Source organism: Gorilla gorilla, chromosome 4, assembly GCF_029281585.2.
Source record: "Gorilla gorilla gorilla isolate KB3781 chromosome 4, NHGRI_mGorGor1-v2.1_pri, whole genome shotgun sequence".
Classification (NCBI taxonomy): Eukaryota; Metazoa; Chordata; class Mammalia; order Primates; family Hominidae; genus Gorilla; species Gorilla gorilla.
The window spans coordinates 30,190,891-30,212,853 of record NC_073228.2 but is presented as its reverse complement, the minus strand read 5'-3'; the positions used below and the strand labels follow the sequence as shown (position 1 = coordinate 30,212,853).

Below are 21,963 nucleotides of genomic sequence, written 5' to 3'. Positions count from 1 at the left end.
GCCCTGCAATGAAATACAAATATCAAATTATTCTTTTTGAAAAATGAAGTCTCCTCAGCAACACCTTACATCAAAGCTTAATATCCTTCTCCAACACTGGCAGAACACTGGCAATTTACTCTGATAAAATATAGAAAATATAAACTACTAAAGGTGAGGCGCTGTACTAAAAACAGAAGGGCTAAATGAAATCCTACATATTCAATTATTAGAGTACTCCGAGCTCAATTCCAGTTAGGTTACCTACATATTGGCAGCTGGGTTGGGGGGGTAGAAAAATAGAAAACTAAGCAATGGGAAAATAAATAAAAAGTTAATTATGGTTCCTTAGGAAACATACATAAAGCTGTATAAAAATATAATCAAGTAAGCTACATGCATTACTATCATGGGCTATAATAATACATACACGTGATGATATCCACGCTGAATATCAAAATAACTATACTGGCAGAATAGAGAGTGAAGAGAGAGAAGAAAGAAGGGCAGAAAAGCAGGAAGCAAAGGAGGAAGAGAGAGCGCATGAGTGAGCGTGTGTGTGTGTGTGACAGAGAGAGAAGAGTGTGTGTGAGTGTGTGCGTGTCTAAAGGAGCTAAATCATCATTATACTTAACAGAAAGTCGACAGAGAACATCTAAAATTGAAAACTCCAAAGAAGCAGAACCCACGTTATTTTTTTAAATGTGGTTAAATATCAGAAAAAACCACTACAAGAGATAAAAGTGCACTCCAAAGTGAGAATTGGGATTGCGGAGTGGGTCAGAGGAATGCTTTTCTCAACAGAACTGACTGACTCTTTATATTCTATAGGTATACTACTTTGGTAAAAATTCCTAAAAATATTGATAATCATAATGATGAATGTCTTAGCCAACTAGAATTAGGGCAAATTTCCTTAATCCAATAAAAATAACTATAAAATATATAATAAAAATATAATATATATTATTTAACAGCTCTAATTAATTTTTTAATTTAATTAATTGAATTGAATTGAATTAAAATTAACAGTTTTATTGAGCTATAATTCACATGCTTAAAATTTACCTTTTTAAAGTGAGTTCTGTGGGTTATTTATATTTATATATTTTATATATTATACATGTATATATAATATAGCATATATTATACATTTATATATAATATAGCATATATTATACATGTATATATAATATAGCATATATTATACATTTATATATAATATAGCATATATTATACATTTATATATAATATAGCATATATTATACATTTATATATAATATAGCATATATTATACATTTATATATAATATAGCATATATTATACATTTATATATAATATAGCATATATTATACATTTATATATAATATAGCATATATTATACATTTATATATAGTATAGCATATATTATACATTTATATATAGTATAGCATATATTATACATTTATATATAGTATAGCATATATTATACATTTATATATAGTATAGCATATATTATACATTTATATATAGTATAGCATATATTATACATTTATATATAGTATATAAAATATATTTATATAAAATATATATTAATATATTTATTACTATATTATATATAAATATATTTTATATATAATGTAAATATAAAAATATATATTTATATATAATATATTTATATTATATTTATATTTATAAATATAAATTTATATAAATTTATAATTTTATAAACATAATTTTATGAATTTATAAAATTATAATTTTATTTATAAATAAATTTATATAAATTTATGTAAACTTATAAATATAAATATATTATATAAAAATATATTACATGTTTATGTATTAATAAATATATTAATATATAATATATTATATACTATATAAAAATATATATTATATACTATATAAAATATATAAAAATATATATTATATACTATATAAAATATATAAAAATATATAAAACACTATATATTAATATATAATATAATATATAGTTATATACTATATATATTTATATAAAATATTTATATAAAAATATATAAAATATATACTATATAATATATTATATATAAATATATAAAATATATACTATATATTATATATAAATATATAAAATATATACTATATATTATATATAAATATATAAAATATATACTATATAATATATTATATATAAATATATAATATAAAAATAACCCACAGAACTCACTTTAAAAAGGTAAATTTTAAGCATGTGAATTATAGCTCAATAGAGCTGTTAATTAAAAAAGAATTTTTAATCACAGCAAACATCTCAATAAAGGGTGCAATACTAGTAATTGCTCCTTTAAGCAACAAAACCAAGATGTCTTTTTCTTTTTTTTATTTTATTTTATTTCTTTTTTGAGACAGAGTCTCGCTCTGTCGCCCAGGCTGGACTACAGTGGCGTGATTTCGGCTCACTGCAAGCTCTGCCTCCCAGGTTTGCGCCATTCTCCTGCCTCAGCCTCCTGAGTAGCTGGGACTACAGGCGCCCGCCACCACGCCCGGCTAATTTTTTGTATCTTTAGTAGAGACGGGGTTTCACCGTGTTAGCCAGGATGGTCTCAATCTCCTGACCTCGTGATCTGCCCGCCTCGGCCTCCCAAAGTGCTGGGATTACAGGCGTGAGCCACTGCGCCTGGCCCAGGATGTCTTTTTCATTGCCTGTGATAAACAACGCACTGGAAGTCTGAGACAGCATAGTAAGAAATAAAAACATGAAGAAATAGAAAGAAATGAGAAAGAAAGGAACCGGTCATTATTCAGACAATATGGTTATCTACATGGAAAATTTAAGATAATCTGTGGGCAAACCTGTAAAATAATTCAACAAGGTGGTTAATAAGACAATTATAAGATAAATATATAAAAATCAAACACCAGTTTTATATAGCAATAACAATTAAAAATGTAATTTTAAGAATATATCATTTGTAATGGAAACAGAAACTTTAAGCTACCCATGGATAAATCTAACCAAAGGCATCTAATCTTTTAAAAATAAAATTATAAAATTTTATTGAAAGATAGGAAAAAATAATGAAGAACTATATCTTGTCATGAATGGGAAAACTTCATAATGTAAATGCATGAATTCTTTCCAAATTAATCTATAAATACAGTGCAATTGCAATAAAAATTCTAACAGAACTTTTCCTAGAGATTATAAGCTAATTCTAAAATTCAAATGGCAGAGTAAAACAAAGGACAGCTGATACAATTCCAAAGGAAAATAATAAAGTGAGGGATATGCCCTACTATATATAAGCACTTTTCTTAAATCATTAATTACCAAATGTGACAAATTAGAGAAACAGAATGGTGGAACACAATCAAGTCCAGATATAAATTCACACATACATGAAAATTAGAGAGGCTGGGTGTAGTGGTTCACTCTTGTAATCCCAGTGCTTCAGGAGGCCGAGATGGGAGGATCGCCTGAGGCCAGGAGTTCAAGACCAGCCTAGGCAACATAGTGAGACCCTGTCTCTACAAAACATAAAAAAAATTAGGCCAGGCACGGGTGGCTCATGCTTGTAATCCTAGCACTTTGAAAGACCGAGGCGGGTGGATCACTTGAGCTCAGGAGCTGGAGACCAGCCTGGGCAACATGACAAAAGCCCATCTCTACAAAAAAATACAAAAAATGAGCCAGGTGTGGTGGCATGCTTGTGGTCCCAGGTACTTGGGGGCGCTGAGGCACAAGAATTGCCTGAATCTGGGAGGCGGAGGTTGCAGTGAGCTGAGATCACACCACTGCACTCCAGCCTGGTTAACAGAGTGAGATTCTGTCTCAAAATAAATAAAAAAATAAGTAATTAGCCAGGTGTGGTGATGCATGCCTGTAGTCCCAGCTACTGAGCAGGCTGTGGCAGGAGGATCCCTTAAGACCAGAAATCCAAGGTTACAGTGAGCTATGAATGCACCATTGCACTTCATTCCGGGCAACACAGCAAGACTCTGTCTCTTAAAAACAAAAAAAAAAAAGTTAAAAAATATTTTTTTAATTAAAAAAAGAAAAATAGGTAGCAGAGGTAGCATTACAAATTAGAGGGAAATTAATATGCACTATTTAGGAAACAGTGCTGGGACAATTCTCTATCCATACAGGAAAAAAATTGATTCATAAATTCACAACATAAACAAAATGAATCCAAGGCTTTGTAAAAGTATTTATAAATCCCATCCTTTATAAACAATAAATACCTTAAAATTTTTAGAAATATAACATAGGATAAGAAAAGACTGCTTAAAGTAAATTCAAAAACCACAATTCATAAGGGATGTTCATATCAGAACTGTTTATTATACTGGGAAACTGGAAATAACCTATATTTCAACTTATCAGATTAATCAATTTAGAATAAGTACACTCATAAAAATGCTACACTGCAATTAAAAATTATGTGAAGGAATCTTTACTTAAATAGGAAAGTACACATAATATATTGTTAAATTAAAAGAGGCTAAAACAAATGTGTCATATCAGAAATATATTTATAATAAGCAAATATGGGCATAGAAGAAGGCATAAGTAGACATAAATCACAATGTTCATAATGTTCATCTTTGAGTTTATGAGTCATTTTTCTTTGTGCCATTCTGTATTTTCCAGTTTTTTTCCCTTGACATACATTTTATTTGTACATTTTATAACTGACATGTAACATATACAGTAGAATGAACTAATCTTACATGTACACCTCACTAAATACACACACCTCCCCATGTAACTAACACCTGACCAGGATACAAAACATTCCTAGAATCCCAGATGTTCCTCTGTGCCCCTTCTCAGCCCAAACTGCTTCAAACCCCCACATAGTTGTAACCAGTACTTCAACTTCTGTCACCATAATTAGGTTTGTCTGTTCTTCAACTTCATAAAAATATTTATACAGTTTATACCCTTTTGAATCTGGTTTCCTTCACCTAACATAATATTTAAGATTCATCTAGGGCCAGGCGCGGTGGCTCACACCTGTAATCCTAGCACTTTGGGAGGCCATGGTGGGCGGATCACCTGAGGTCAGGAGTTCGAGGCCAGCCTGACCAACATGGAGAAACTCCGTCTCTACTAAAAATACAAAAAATTAGCCAGGTGTGGTGGCGCATGCCTGTAATCCCAGCTACTTGGGAGTCTGAGGCAGGAGAATCACTTGAACCCAGGAGGCGGAGGTTGCGGTGAGCTGAGATCATGCCATTGCACTCCAGTCTGGGCAACAAGGGTGAAACTCCATCTCAAAAAAAAATATATATATCTATATGGTTGTGTTGGAAGTAGTTCATTTTTTATTGTTATGTAGTATTCCACTATATGAATATGCTACAATTTATCCTTTTTTTTTTTTTTTAAACAGGGTCTTGCTCTGTGCCCCAGGCTGAAGTGTAGTGGTGCAATCATGGTTCACTGTAGCCTCAACCTCCTGGGTTCAGGTGATCCTCCTGCCTCAGCCTCCCAAGTAGCTGGGACTACAGCACATGCCACCACACCAGCTAATTTTTTGTAGACACAGGGTCTGTGTTGCCCAGGCTGGTCTTGAACTCCTGGGCTCAAGCAATCCGCCAGCCTCAACCTGTCAAAGTGTAGGATTACTGGCATGCACCACCACCCTCAGCCCCATTTTATTGTTATATAAGTAGCTTTCAAAATGCAAACAATTTACGCAAAAAATATTATGAAAGATGTCACAATATGGAAAAATTCTTATAATAGATACCACGCTGCATTTTATAAATGCAGGGCAAAAATTTAAGTATATCCTGATTAAAATATATGTTTTAATAGTCACATGCCCAGAATGCTATTGTGATCATGTTGGCAATTATTTTCATCATTTTTTTTTGTTCAAAAACCTCTTTGAGAAATAACATCAGCAAGATGGAAGAATTTGAGTTTTCTAGCCAGGCACGGTGACTCACACCTGTGAGCCCAGCACTTTGGGAGGCCAAGGCAGGTGGATCACTTGAGGTCAGGAGTTTGACACCAGCCTGGCCAACATGGTGAAACCCCGTCTCTACCAAAAATACAAATATTAGCCGGGCATGGTGGGGCATGCCTGTAGTCCCAGCAACTCAGGAGGCTTAGACATGAGGATCACTTGAACACGAGAGGCAGAGGTTGCAGTGAGCCGAGATCACGCCACTGCCCTCCAGCCTGGGCAACAGAGTGAGACTTCATCTCAAAAAAAAAAAAAAAAAAAAAAAAAGAATTTGAGTTTTCCATTGTCATCTCCCAACAATGAACCAATTCTGACAACCACTCGCACATGAGAGTACCTTTGTTAAGAGTCTAAGAGTCTAGCAGAGAAGTTCTAGGACCCCATTGGAGCAAAAAAATCCAAGAACAGATGCATTGAAGAGGGCAAAAAGTATAGTTTCATATTACCTACATCACCCCTGCCCCACGGAAGTACAGCTCAGTGCCAAGAGAGCCTCCATTAGCCCACAATTCTTCCCATGGGGAAAAGTGAGAATATAGTGATTAATGAAATAAAGAAAATGTGGCACATATATATATAATGAAATATTATTCAGTCTTAAAAAAGAAGAAAATTTTGCCATTTGCAACAACATGGATGAAACTGGAAGTATTATGCTATCTGAAATAAGCCTGATAGAAAGACAAATACTGCATGCTATCACTCATATGTGTAATCTAAAAAAGTTGTACTCGTAGAAGCAGAGTCCTCAGCCCCAAAGTTCACTGGCGAAGATGTAGAACAACAGGAACTTTTGTTCATTGCTGGTGGGAATGCAAAATGGTACAGCCACTTTTTGTCAAGAGACAAAGTCTTGCTATGTTGCTCAGGCTGGAGAGCAGTGGCTATTCACAAGCATGCAATCATAGTGCACTACAGCCTCAAATTCCTGGGTTCAAGCAATCTTCCTGCCTCAGCCTCCCAAGTAGCTGGGACTACAGGCGCATACCACCATACCCGGCAGTTACAACCACTTTTGAAGACTGTTTAGCAGTTTCTTGCAAAGCTAAACACAGTCTTACCATATAATACAACAACTGTGTTCCTAAGTAAATATCCAAATGAGTAGAAAGCTTGTCACTAATAGAAATGTTTATAATAGCTTTATTCACAATTGCCAAAAACTGGAAACCATCAATGTTTCTTTCAGTAGGTGAATGGATAAACTGTGGTACATCCAAATAATGAAATATTATTCAGCTATAAGAAGAAATGAGCTATCAAGGCAAAAAAATACATGGAGGAATCTTATATGCATATTGCTAAGACAGAAGCCAGTCTGAAAAGACTACGTACTGCACAATTTCAACTATATGGCATTCCAGAAAAGGCAAAACAATGGAGTTAGTAAAAAAAATCTGGGCCGGGCGCGGTGGCTCACGCCTGTAATCCCAGCACTTTGGGAGGCCGAGGCGGGCGGATCACGAGGTCAGGAGATCGAGACCATCCTGGCTAACACAGTGAAACCCCGTCTCTACTAAAAAATACAAAAAATTAGCCGGGCGTGGTGGCGGGCGCCTGTAGTCCCAGCTACGTGGGAGGCTGAGGCAGGAGAATGGCGTGAACCTGGGAGGCGGAGCTTGCAGTGAGCCGAGATCGCGCCACTGCACTCCAGCCTGGGCGACAGAGCGAGACTCCATCTCAAAAAAAAAAAAAAAAAAAAAATCTGTGGTTGCCAAGGGTTTGGTGGGTGTGGGCGTGGTGTGGTGGAGGGATGAACAGGTGTAACACAGAAGATTTTTAGGACAGTGAACACACTCTGTATGATACTGTAGTGGTGGATTCCTAGGCAAAACCTAATTGAACTCTACAACACAAGGGGTAAACCTTAAGGTAAACTATGGACTTTAATGAACAATAATGTAGCAATAATGGTTCATCAATTATAACAAATATACTACACTATTGTAAGAGGTCAATAATGGGGAAACTATGAAGTTGGTGTGTATTGTGTATGTGTATAGGTGTGTAGCTGGGAGTGAGAGTATATGAGAATTCTGGACCTTCTGCTTAATTTTTCTCTAAACCTAAAACAACCATTCTAAAATACATAATCCATTAATTTAAATAAGTAAATAGCAACAAAAAAAGAAAATATATTCTTATCGGCAAAAAACATTAGAAAATATAATGAAATTTATGCAGCCTCTATTTAGAAAAATGTACAAAAGTATATACTCATAAAATTTTGCATATAGTTTCATAAGTTTCATAGTCTTCCAAAGCCTACTCATCTCTCCATGAATATCAGGTTCATAATTTCTAAATTAAGACGAACAAAATAGGAATTTCTCCTCTTTTTATTTTCTAAAATTTTAACTTTTACAATTGACTAAGTAAATCTACAACCTAAAAATATTGATTCCTTTTAGCTTTAAACAAAGCAGTTAATCCCTTTAAAGACTAATTTCCTTCAAACTAAATAATGCTATATTTTCACCCACAATTTACCCATGCCATCACTTAAAGATTATCAAATTTAGATAATAAAATTTTTAAAAAATTAAATTGCTATATTTAAAAATTCTGGGTTACTCACTAGATTTAATCTGGATTTAGTCACGACTAAATCACTTCTAATTCACTAAATACGTTTCACAGGTAGAAAAAATATCTTACCTGCAAAATGGGAAAAGTAGCAGTGGTGATACCCATTTTGTGTAAAGTTAACAGCATTTCATTTCCACTCCATATTTTACAAGCTGATTCATAATCTCTTTCTACAAGATATTCAGCATTTGCTTCTAACCAACTGAAATAAAATAAAACAATTGTGTCAACCAGTATCATCCTTACACACACTATTTCAACAGAACAAGAGAATCATCATTATTGTCATGCGTTGATCTGTATATCTTGACATTCTTAGGACATGAATGTGGATTAATTAAGACACCTTTTAAAAAGCATTCATGTCTCATATTGCAAAATAAACTTTATATAACTAAAAAGAAAGCTTTTATTCAGAAGAAACAAACATGCATATGATTTCCCACTTGTTTTGTGGATTCACATTGCTTTACTTAGCTAATGTCTCTTTAACTGAGAGCCAGGTCTTAGGTACTTATCCCAAATATATATAAAAGGAAATGCAAAACAACCTAATAAAGAAATTAAAGTGTTACATATTAACACAAAAAAGAGAATTACTAGAAAATATATAAATACATTCATTGATATATATACACATTCATACATTAAGTGTTTGAATGCCTATTTTATTCCAGACATTGTTCTGGGTAGTGAAAATAACAGCAGTTAAATAAAATAGGCAAGGTCCTTACTCTCATGGAAATTACATTCTACTAAAGGGAGACAGGAATAAACATAAAAACAAATACATAAACAAGAAAATGTCAGGTAGTCATGGGATACTATACGGCCATAAAAAAGAACGAGAACACGTCCTTTACGGGAACATAGATGGAGCTGGAGATCATATCCTTAGCAAACTAACGCAGGAACAGAAAATACTGCATGTTCTCACTTATAAGTGAGAGCTAAATGATGAGACCACATGGACAAGAGGGGAACAGCACATACTGGGGCCTATCGGATGGTGTAGGGTTGGAGAAGGGAGAAGATCAGGAAAAATAACTAATGAGTTGTAAGGCTTAATACCTGGGTGATGAAATAATATGTACAACAAACCCCCAAAACATGTTTACCTGTATAACAAACCTGCACATGTACCCCTGAACTTAAAAGTTAAAAAAAAAGTTCTAATAAAATGAAAAAAAAAATCAGGTAATTATATACAAATAAATTATGAAAATAAATTAGTTTAATGTAACCTAGTTGCAACTTTAATTTCAATGTCAAGAATGCTCTCCCTGAGGTGACATTTATTCTAATAACTGAATGCAAAAAGTATCCAGTCATGGGAGAATCAGAAAGAAAGAAATATCCAAGCAGAAGGAATAGCTAGGAGAAAGGTCCTGAGGTGGTTAGCAAATTTTGCTTGTTTGAGGATCTGAAAGAAAGCCAATATGATTTGCAGCACTATGGGCAAAAATGAATAATGGTATGAACAATGTCAGAGTGATAAGCAGAAATCAGTCATCTTGAGTCATGATAAGAAATCTGAATTTATTCAAAGTGCAATGGGAAGGCTTGGGTTTTAATTTTTAATTTTCGTGGGTACATAGTAGGTGTATATATTTATGGGGTACATGTTTTGATACAGGCATGCAATATGTAATAATCACATCATGGAAGATGGGGTATCCATCCTCTCAAGCATTAATCCTTTGTGTTACAAATAATCCAATTATATTCTTTTAGTTATTTTTAAATGTACAGTTAAATCATTATTGACTATAGTCACACTGTTGTGCTATCAAATACTAGGCCTTATTCATTCATTCTATTTTTCTTTTTTTTGTACTCATTAACCAACCCCTCTTCCCCTGTGATCCCCATCTACTACCCTTGCCAGCCTCTGGTAAACCATCCTTCTACTCTCTATCTCAATGAATTAAATTGTTTTCATTTTTAGATCCCACAAATAAGTGAGAATATGTGCTATTTGTCTTTTTGTGCCTGGCTTATTTCACTTAACATAGTGACTTCCAATTTTATCCATGTTGTTGCAAATGACAGGATCTCCTTCTGTGTTATGGCTGAATGGTACTCCATTGTGTATATGTACCACATTTTCTTTATCCATTCATCTGTTGATGGACATTTAGGCTGCTTTCAAATCTTGACTATTGTGAATAGTGCTGCAGCAAACATGGGAGTATAGATATACATTTGATATACTGATTTCCTTTATTTTGGGTATATATCTAGCAGTGGGATTGCTGGATGGTTTGGTAGCTCTATTTTTAGTTTTTTGAGGAACTTCCAAATTGTTCTTCATAGTGGTTGTCCTAATTTACATTCCCACCAACAGTATACGAGCGTTGTCTTTTCTCCACATCCTTGCCAGCATTTGTTATTGCCTGTCTTTTGCATAAAAGTCATTTTAACTGGGGTGAGGTGATATCTCATTGTAGTTTTGATCAGCAGAGAAATGCTGATCAATGATGTTGAGCACTTTTCATATGTCTGATTGCCATTTGTATGTCTTCTTTAGAGAAATGTCTATTCAAATCTTTTGTCCATTTTTAATTAGATTATTAGATTTTTTCCTACAGAGTTGTTTGAGCTCCTTATATATTCTGGTTATTAATCCCTTGTCAGATGGGTAGTTTGCAAATATTTTCTCCCATTCTGTGGGTTGCCTCTTCACTTTGTTGATTGTTTCCTTTGCTGTGCAGCAGCTTTTTAACTTGATGTGATCCCATCTGTCCATTTTTGCTTTGGTTACCTGTGCTTGTGGGGTATTGCTCAAGAAGTTGTTCCCCAGACCGATGTCCTGGAAAGTTTTTCCAGTGTTTTCTGGTAGTAGTTTCATAGTTTGAGGTTGTAGATTTAAGTCTTTAATCTATTTTGATTTGATTTTTGTTAATGGTGAAAGATAGGGGTCTTGTTTTATTCTCCTGTATATGGATATCCAGTTTTCCCGGCACCATTTATTGAAGAGATTGTCTTTCCCTCAGTGTATGTTCGTGGCACCTGTGTCAAAAATGAGTTCACTGTAGGTGTGTGGATTTGTTTCTGAGTTCTCTATTCTGTTCCATTGATCTGTGTGTCTGTTTTTATGCCAGTACCGTGCTGTTTTGGTGGGAAGGTTTTAAATACAGAGTTTTAAATAAAAGACAGACTATCTATTTTACATGTTTAAAAAATGATTCTAGCTACCAAGCTAGAATTGATTACTGGAGAAAGATGAGTGAAAGTAGAGACCTGTTAGGAGGTTGTTATAATATCCTTGTTGAGAGAAGACTGTAGGATGATAGATATGAACAATCAATGATATTGAGGAATTGGGGATATACTGTGCAGGTGGCATCTATAAGACTTACTCATTAATTGGATGAGGTGAGGCAGTAAGGATATTATCAAGGATAGTATTTAACTTTTTTACTTGAGGAACTGGTACATACTGTTTGCTAAGATGAGGAAGACTGGGGAGAAAACAGAACACAGGGGAAGAAAAGGAATTCTGTTTTAGATGTAAAGTTGAAATGTCTGTTTGATATCCAAAAAGAGCTATAAAGTAGATAGCTGGATATAAGAATGGCATTCTAGGGAGAGGTTGAAGCTAGAGACATAGGTTCAGGCCTCACCAGTACTGCAGATTATATTCTAAGCTATGATACTACAAACTATTTAGGGAAAATAGAACTACAGAAGAAGCTAGGTCCCAATACCAAGTAAGTCCTGAGGCACTCCAACATTTAGATATCAAAAAGAATAAGAATTATCAAAAGAAATGATTTAAAAAATGGACTGTGAGAAGGAGGAAAACCAGAGATGTCACAGAAGCTAAAACAAAAATGCTTTTCAAAGAGGTAGTCATCAACTACCCAACACCACTGACTGGCTGAGATAAAAGAAACAATAACCTCTGTATTTGGCAATATAGAGATCACTAGTGATCTTGATCAAAACAATTTGCGTAGAATTGTCCAGAGAGCAACACTGCTAAGATCAATGAGGGAAGAATGTCAAGTGAGAAAATAGAATTAGCAACCACAGACAACTCTTTCAACAAGTTATGCTGTAAAATAAAAACCACAAAAATCTGCATGGCAAAACACCACCAGAAAAGACACAAATGGCAAAATGGGGTGGAAAGTATTTACAACTCTTATTGCAGGCAAAGATTTTAATTCCCTAATATATGAATGGGGTTCTATAAATCATTAAGAAAAAGAACCACAATAAGAACAAAAAAAGGACAGAGATGTCAACAGGCAGTTGACACAAAAGGAAATATAAATGGCCTTTAAAGATGCTTAATTTCACGCATATTAAGGAAAATGAATATTAAAACTACATTGGGATACCACTTTTCACCTAGCAGGCTAGAAGAAAACAATTTCCATACTCTTATACATTGCTGGTAGAAGCATACATTAGCCCCCCTGTCATCCACCTATTGTGTAAATGTTAGCAATATTTATTGAAATTACAAATATGTCTATGCTTTCACCCAACAATTCCACTTCTAAAAAGTTTCCTATAGATATATTTGCATACAAATGAAATTATGTATGTTCAAAGTTATTCATTACAGCAGTTTAAGAGCAAAAAACTAGAAACAACCTCCTCTATTAATCAGAGGCTGGTTAAATAAACTATTGCATATCTATCTAATGGAATTCTAGATATCTATTTTTTTTTTAAACTGAGAAAGCTTTCTAGGTCTTAACATGGAAAGGTCTCCAAAATACACTGGGAACTGAAAAAAGCAAGTTGCAGAAAAATGTATGTATACTATGCCATCATTTGGAAAAAAGTGAGGGACAAGAAAATATATCTAATATTGGTTCATAAATGAGTAATATGCATTGAATGATAAACTTGTTTAGGAGAACACAGACATTAAACAGATCAGGGATGGAACTGGAAGGAGGTTTTTACTATACAAATTTGTATACGTTTTGTCTTCAAACCATGTGACTGTGTAACATTCAAATTTTTTTAAAGTGTAATGTGAAGGAAACAAAAATGCTACAATAAATGAAATGGGATTCAGAGTTGGGAAGTTTTTTTCTATGGTAACAAGATTCTAGATCAACAACTTAATGTCTAATAAAAGAAAAATTATCTAGTGTAAATTGTCATAAAGCTAGTACTAAATATATTATTTTCGAGTACTGAAATCTTGATTAATTAAAACCCATGAAACTAGAATCCTATTTAAATTGGAGAATAAAGCAATAAATTAAAGCCATGATCCAGAATTTTAAAATATATTAATTAAAGCATGTTTAGTTTCTGGTTCAATATCCTAGACACATCGTTCGGGGCTATTACGTTATCCTGCCAAATTAGGAATAAGATTCACAATTATTCATTTTTAAAAATCACTTATGTTCATTATATTCTTGTGAACAAGACAAAAGGTTGGACTAGCCTTGTTTTTAAAGCTTAATTGGCAAGGAACAATTCATTTCCCAAGAAGCCTAGTTAACCAAAGTTTACTAACTTTAAATACTCTGGCATAATCAAACATATTTTTCATATAAAGGAAGCACAAATACACTAATAGACAAATCTTCTTACTTAATGAGGCTACAGCACACAGCTCGTAGGGGTTCATGATCTTTCTTCCTTATATTATTGTTGACCATACTATCTAGTTCATCCCGAGCAAACCGAAGCTGAACTTCTGTTACACTGTAACTTGCTGATTCCCGAGCACAGTCCTCGATGTTATGAGCTTCATCTAAAATGACAACCTGTTCTTTCAGATTTAAATCCATCTATAAGATAAAAGAATTTTCTTGTAAAACATTTGGCAAAATAGATTTAACAACAGCAGGCAAGATATTTCATTTTAAAATTCACACTATAGGCCAATATTGCAAATGCAATTACATAAGCAACAGATTCTAGGTCTTAAATAAAACTTCTGAAGCACTATGGCCAACCAAATATCAGCTCTACGTTATTGTGTTTGCCATTTTTTTACTCTTAAAATACTTTGCAAACCTATCGACAGCAACAAAAATATGTCAGTGAGTCTGGATCAAGGTACCACAGGCTACACAGAAAGGTATAAAATCCCACTATGAAAGTGTTTCCAACATAATTTTACAAACTAATTATAAGACCTTTAAAAGTAAAATAACAATACAAGATTAAAATGACTCTTAAAATACTAACATAATATAACATATATGTTTTGTTTTAATCTGTCCTGCAATCCTTCTCCAGCATGGGAGTTGGAGAATTGTTCTTCTCCAACTCCCATGTGATGCTGGCAGGACTATTAACCTGTGAATCAAAGGACATCACCACTTTCACAATGGGGGTAAGGCCCAGGATTGTCAGTTAAATAGAGTATTCCATCCTTCTGTGGTCACAGTGACTGGTTCAGGTTCAGGAACAGACATGTGATCCATGGTAGGCCAACCAGAGTAATTTGGAGGGACTAATATGTGGCCATGCTCTTTTCTCCAGGTGAGCTAGCTGCTTATGGTTATCTTTGTTCCATAAGCAAGAGTGAGAACTTGCCTGAGAATAAAGCCATCACAATAAAGAGAATCAAGTATTTTTTCTTAAGCATTTTTTAGGGTAGGTTTGTGTCACTTGCAATAGAAAGAGTACTGACTAATACAAGGAACTGTCACAAAGCAATTGTCAATGAGTTATTTTGAGGAAGTAAGAATACACAGACAGCTGAAAAGTTGAGAAAAAACCATGGAAGAGTAGGAAATATATTGGGGTTTAAAAGATAAGTGGGATTTGGATTTGGACAGACAAAGAGTGGACAGGGCATTCCAAAGAGGTGTCATCAAAAGCAAAGATAGAGTAAAGAACAAGGTATCCTCAAGGGAGTATGAGGTAATTTTTGAAGGATTCAAATTGGGCAGATCCAGGTCAGACTATTGAGCATCTTGAGTGTAAGCTTAAGAAATATGAACTTTATCTCATGAGCAAAGGAAGCAATAGATTTTTAAGCAGATAAAAGGATGTAATAAAAGCAATATTTGGAAAACTGACCTGGCATTGATATGCACAGTGTCTCAGAAGGAAGAGATCTAGTTAAGAGATAACCAAATAAGAGGTAGGATAGAAGGGGTAGTAAACATAATGCCTATTAATTTGGATCTTAAAGAAATAGAAAGCTGAGATGAATTGTGCAGTCAGATCTGAAGACAGGAATAACAATTGACTATGCCAAGTTATTCACTTTTTGTCTTATGCTGTTAACAATTGCATGTCTCTAAAAAGAACCAGGCAAACAAACACAAATGCCATTATCTGAAGTTCACTTCTCAAAGCTCACAAGGCATAATTTTATTCCCCCACATAAGTTCTTCAAAACATAGTTTTTTCAGAGAAATGTTTTTAAATAATTCTTTTTGAATATTCATAAATGCAAAGAGAAATCCTGCTGTAATCCCACTTCAGTCACTATGTTCCTTAAAACTGCTTGTTATTTTGGAAATTAAAATGAGTGGGTTGATTTTAACCCACGTTAGGATATGTTTTCAGTACTCTAATATGTTTATACAAATTTATTTACATAAATTAAAGCAAAAAAAATTAAAACATCTAAAAGCTTTTACATTCAACATTTATATCTCCATGAGTAGGAAGAAGGTTCTCATTTTTACACATATACTCACACTTTCCCTTATTTGTGCATCTAGAAGATAGTTGTAGGGACAAAATATGATGTCAGCATCTTGTATTAGTTCTCGGGCTGTGTAATATGGACAGGCCTTTAGTTTCTTCCCCAGGCTGACAAGTTCTTCTATATCCCAGGCTTTGCACATCCCTTGGAAAGTCTGTAATGTGTGCTGATCACTAATTTTATGAACTCCATGATAAAAATAGCAGGATTTTCCCTAGAAACAAATATGTATAACTGAAATGTGAACCAATATTAGAATAGAAGGAATAAAATAAGCTTATCTCAGAATTTGAGGAACATCATTAAAGCCACAAGGCTAAGATTTTACTGGCTACGCCACCACACCTGGCTAATTTTTTGTCTTTTTTGAGACAATACCATAGCTACAATCACAACGAAGTCTGGTTGACTCAGACTTAGATAGAAGTCCTCGGAAGAGCTCCAAATACCCTAAATTAACTTGAAAAAAATTTATTTTAAATATGTTTGTTATGCCTTTTTTTTTCTGATTAAACTGATGTTAGGCATGAAATACTTCTGAAAGGATTCACAAAACAATGGTATCACTGGTTGCTTCCAAGGATGAGAATTAAGTGACTGGGCACAGGAGTGAGAGATTTTTCTCTGTAGACCCTTTTGTACCTTTTCAACTTTGAGCCATGTGATAGTATTTCTTATTCAAATATAAATAAGAAGGAAGGAAGGTAAGTAGGTAGGTTGGAATGTCCTAAGGGGAAAAAAAGAAAGTAAGAGTATTCACTACAAAATATTCAGGAGTACCAAAAAAAGCCTAAATTATCCATAATTCTATTACACAAAGAATGCACTAGAAACATTTTGGTGTATTTCATTTCATATTTCTTCTATACATGTGTATATAAGGATATCTCTACAATGTGACCCAATATTAAAATAACAAGAACAAGCAAGGCACGATGACAGGTGTGAGCACTTTGGGAGCCTTAGGCAAAAGGATTGTTTTAGGTGAGGAGTTTGATACCAGCCTGGGCAATGTAGCAAAACCCTGTCTCTACAAAAAATAAAAAATTTGCTAGGATTGGTGGCATACATCAATGGTCCTAGCTACTCAGGAAGCTGAGGCAGGAGGATCACTTCAGCCCAGGAGTTCGAGGATGCAGTGAGCCATGATCAAGCCACTGCACTCCGGCCTGGGTGACAAAACAAAGCCCTATCTCTAAATAGTAATAAAAACAAGAACAAAGCAAAAGTTCCCCAGGCACTGAGGATTATTAACAATTCAGCCACAATAAACAAAAATTTTTATAAAACATATTCCCTTTGTTTTCTTCTGTCTAGCACATTAAAAATCATACAAGGAAAATCTTGACATCACTAAGCATCTTTTCATTGCTGCTCATATATGTACATTGAATTAATGTGCCATAGCTGATGAACCAGTTTTCTTATTACTGGGCTTATAGACTGTTACCAATTTCTGCTTTATACATAAGGCAGCAGTGAGCATTCTTATGCTGGTTTCTAAATATTTTCTTAGTCTATATTTTTAGAAATGGCATTATGGGATCAGACGCTACAAAGTATTTTTAAGTTTCTTGAAAACATATAGTGAAATTATCCTCCAGAAAGTATATATTGCTTTGCATTACCCTTTTCCCACATCCTTATCAACACTGGTGTTATCTTTTGTTATCTCTATCTTAAAAGTAAAAAATAGAATCTTGTTTTGATTTGTATTTTTTATAGTTTCTAGCAAAGTTTAACATAGTGTTGTATGAATAGTCTAACAAGGTTCAATAGTAATTTGTGTTCCTTCTTTTATGTTATCTACTAATGCCCTTTGCCATTCTATTACCTTTTTTTTTTTTTTCAGAGATGGGAGTCTCACTCTGTCACCTGGAGTGCAGTGGCATGATCCAATCTTGGTTCACTGCAACCTCCGCCTCCCAGGTTCAAGCAATTCTTGTGCCTCAGCCACCAAGTAGCTGGAACCACAAGTGCATCACCACATATGGCTCCTTTTTTGTAGAGACAGGGTTTTGTCATGTTGCTCAGGCTGGTCTTGAACTCCTGAACTCAAGCGATCCGCCTGCCTCGGCCTCCCAAAGTGCTGGGGATTACAGGCATGAGCCACTGCACTCCACCCCATTCTATCACTGGAAATAAAAAAATTTCATTACAGGCTGGGCACAGTGGCTCATGCCTATAATCCCAACATTTTGAGAGGCCAAGGCCGGAGGACTGCATGAGCCTAGGAGTTCAAGACCAGCTGGGCAGCATAGGGAGACTCAATCTCTACAAAAAAACAAAGAAAAATTAAACTGCAGTGAGCAGTGACCACGCCACTGCACTCCAGCCTGGGCAACAGAGTGAGATCCTGTCTCAAAAAAAAATACTCATTACGTGCATTAATAAAAAAATAAAATGTTTGATAAAACCCAGCCCTAACAAGAGTGTCTCATATACTATTAAAAAGGTATAAAATTAGAAAAGTATATATATTTTTAGTAGAAGTATAAAATTCTAGTAGTAGAAGTACATAGGCAATTTGTCAAAAAACTACCAAAATTTAAAATTTTACCATTAATGTGAATAGCTGTACCCTGTACTGTTAAATAGCCAAAAAATTGAAAATAAACCAAATGTCTACCCATAAGGGACATGTTAAATAAATTATGGTAAATTAATACAAAAACTTTAGCCCTTAAAAATGATTTAGATTTGTCTATGTGTGGATTAGGCTCTCTATGTTAAGTGAGAAAAACATGTTGAATAACGTGTATAGAATGATTAAATTCATGTAAATTGCTTTTTTAAAGAATATATGCACATACATTATACCAAATACATTTTTTAAACATTCTGGTAGAATAGATATATAAAATCTTACAGTAGTTACCGTAAAGGGTTAAGGAGATGGAGGATCTAGAAAAAGCCTCTCTTTTCATTTTCTAACCACATACATGTACTACTTCTCTTTTTCAATTGTCATTGGAACTAAGTGGTAGAATAATGGGCCACTTTTATTTTAATTAATTCTACTATTTATTTTAAGACGATTTTGAAATAAAAATGTTTATTTTTCCTAGTTTGCTATCCTTAACAAAAAACAACCATACATAAAATATATAAATTATATCAGGGATAAAAGACTTTGAGGTAGCTATATACATATGTGTGTGTGTGTGTGTGTATATATATATATGTGTGTGTATATACACATACATATATACATATGGGTTCAAGCACTTCTCATGCCTCAGCCTCCCAAGTAGCTGGGATTACAAGCACGCATCACCATGCCCAGCTAATTTTTTGTATTTTTAGTAGAGACAGGTTTTGCCATGTTGGCCAGGCCAGTCTTGAACTCCTGACCTCAAGTGCCCACCTCAGCCTCCCAAAGTGCTGGGATTACAGGCATGAGCCATCATGCCCGGCCAATGTATTTTTTACAAATACATAATAATTTCCCCATATATATAAATTCAAAATATTTTTGTCTAATAATTATTAAAATTATAAAATATAAAAATAATTAGTCTAACAAGGTTCAGCAATAATTTGAATTTCTTCTTTTAGGTTATCTACTAATGTCCTTTGCCATTGTATTACTGGAAATAAAAGATTTCATTACAGGCTGAGCGCACTGGCTCATGCTTATAATCCTAACACTTTGAGAAGCCAAGGCAGGATGAAATGTCTCTCTCTCTCTCTCTCTCTGTGTGTGTGTGTGTGTGTGTGTGTGTATAAAATTAAATTGTATTTGTATACATCTGTATAATTAAATTGTATATATATACACACACATATATATGCATATATATAATCTTTACATGTATTTTTATCTATGAATTATCCAAAAGGAGAATCCGTGTTTTCAAAACATACAGACATCAATACATACACAAATGTATCTAGATATTGCTAGAAACAAAGTAAACCATAAGAGATTCATAACCTATAAAAGAATGTCAGCAAATCAAAGGACAAGACATGAATAGCTGAGGACCAGTTCTCCTAAAGCTTTGTATTCAGCCATGTTAAAGGATGATACCTGTTAGTCCTCCAAAGTATTAAAAATAAAAATTAGGAGGAAAGGACTCATCTAACTATATTTATTTAGGCCATTTTCTACATTATTTTCACTCACTTTCTCTAACCTCTACTGTTCTTATTCTTCATACTGTGTCAATTTTGCCGTACCTCAATGCCATCTTTGGATTTTGTTTCTAGTGTAATCAAAATAGCAATGGATGAGGAATCAGAAAATTTGCGTTCTGGTCCCTCCTTGCTAATTACTTCTCTGACTGAGCAAACTCCAGGGCCCATTTTTCTCATGTGACTAAGCATCAAAAGAATATTTGAACCAGAAGGCTTGTAAGATTCCTTCTGACTCACTGACTATATCATCTCTAAAATTCCTTCCAGCTCTAAAATTCTGTGATTCAGGTAAAAATGTGTCAATCATCTTTCATACTCAGTTTGATACAGACTGAGTTTAATAATAGGACATTCACCATTTCTTCATTCCAAGCTTCTTCCATACAATTCTGAAAGCTTACCTTTATACAAAATGATCACTAAAGTGCCTTTAGAATCTATGACTATGAGCTATTAAGTCTCATTTTAACCAAAAAAAGATATATATCTAAAATAATATTTCAGAATTGTCATTCCTGACTCTGGTTAAAATTATTTTTTCTTAACTGAAACAAAAATTAACTTTTAACAGATAAGTGCATACTTTTCCAGTATAAGGGCACTTTAGTAAAAGAAACAATGAACAAAAACACATGTGCCTTGGATCAAGCCAAAAAATCAGAAAGTTTACACTTTAAGGGCAGTTAGAATGACACCCCTCTGCAGGCTGATAGCAAAACCAGAAAAGCTCATCCATTTTAGCAGTGTAACACAACCCTGAGGAAGTCTGTCAATTGAAGTGTTATCACACTTTAAACACTTCCATTCAAACTGTCAGTTATCTATTTATCATTTCGCTTTGGTAATTCAGTCATAGTAAACACAGACACCTATGGTGACTTTGTAATTGCCCTTCATTACAATACCAAATTACTAACAGGGCTTGAGAACAAGAAAGAGGATGTTCATGTATGCCCGTGAGGTAAGCATTCTGAGGCAGAATTAGGTCAAGACAAACCACAAGCAGATATCTTCAATTATTCATATTACTAATATTAAAAAATAAAATACCTGTTCACTTTAAGACAAACTAAAGGCCAATGAAAAATTCGGAACATTGAAGTCTATTGAATTACTTTTTATTTTTACATGATTCAAACTTATGAGTAAAGATCAATAAAAACATCACCAGCACTGTAGGATTCTAGGTTACACAAAATGAAACTGTCTGCCTTCAATACACAATCTTACACTTTATCATTGCTTTTACCAATGTATTTTACCAATGTATGTTTTTGGTTGGTTGGTTGTTTTTGAGACAAGAGCCTTGCTCTGTTGCCCAGGCTGCAGTGCAGTGGCGCGATCTTGGCTCACTGCAACCTCTGCCTCCTGGGTTCAAGCGATTCTCATGCCTCAGCCTCCCAAGTAGCTGGGATTACAAGCATGCGCCACCACGCCCAGCTAATTTTTTGTATTTTTAGTAGAGATGGGTTTTGCCATGTTGGCCAGGCCAGTCTCGAACTCCTGACCTCAAGTGCCCGCCTCTGCCTCCCAAAGTGCTGGGATTACAGGCATGAACCATCAGGCCCAGCCAACGTATTTTTTACAAATACATAATTAATTTCCCCAATAACAAGTAAAACAAAAAAAGATAAAAATATGGTGACAATGCCAGCAAGT

The 21,963-nt window shown here is 34.2% G+C and overlaps 1 protein-coding gene across 3 annotated transcripts in view; it reads right to left on the bottom strand.

Annotated features, from left to right (window-relative positions):
• BRIP1 (BRCA1 interacting DNA helicase 1) overlaps positions 1 to 21,963 on the bottom strand; it is a 182,745-nt gene that overhangs the window by 104,280 nt on the left and 56,502 nt on the right. For all 3 annotated transcript variants that reach the window (XM_019026137.4, XM_055386965.2, XM_055386968.2), the window contains exons 8-10: positions 16,157 to 16,378; positions 14,085 to 14,284; positions 8,583 to 8,715 (exon numbers count right to left, since the gene is read on the bottom strand). In XM_019026137.4, the coding sequence (XP_018881682.2) occupies positions 8,583 to 8,715; positions 14,085 to 14,284; positions 16,157 to 16,378 (555 nt within the window). The remainder of the gene's footprint in view (positions 1 to 8,582; positions 8,716 to 14,084; positions 14,285 to 16,156; positions 16,379 to 21,963) is intronic.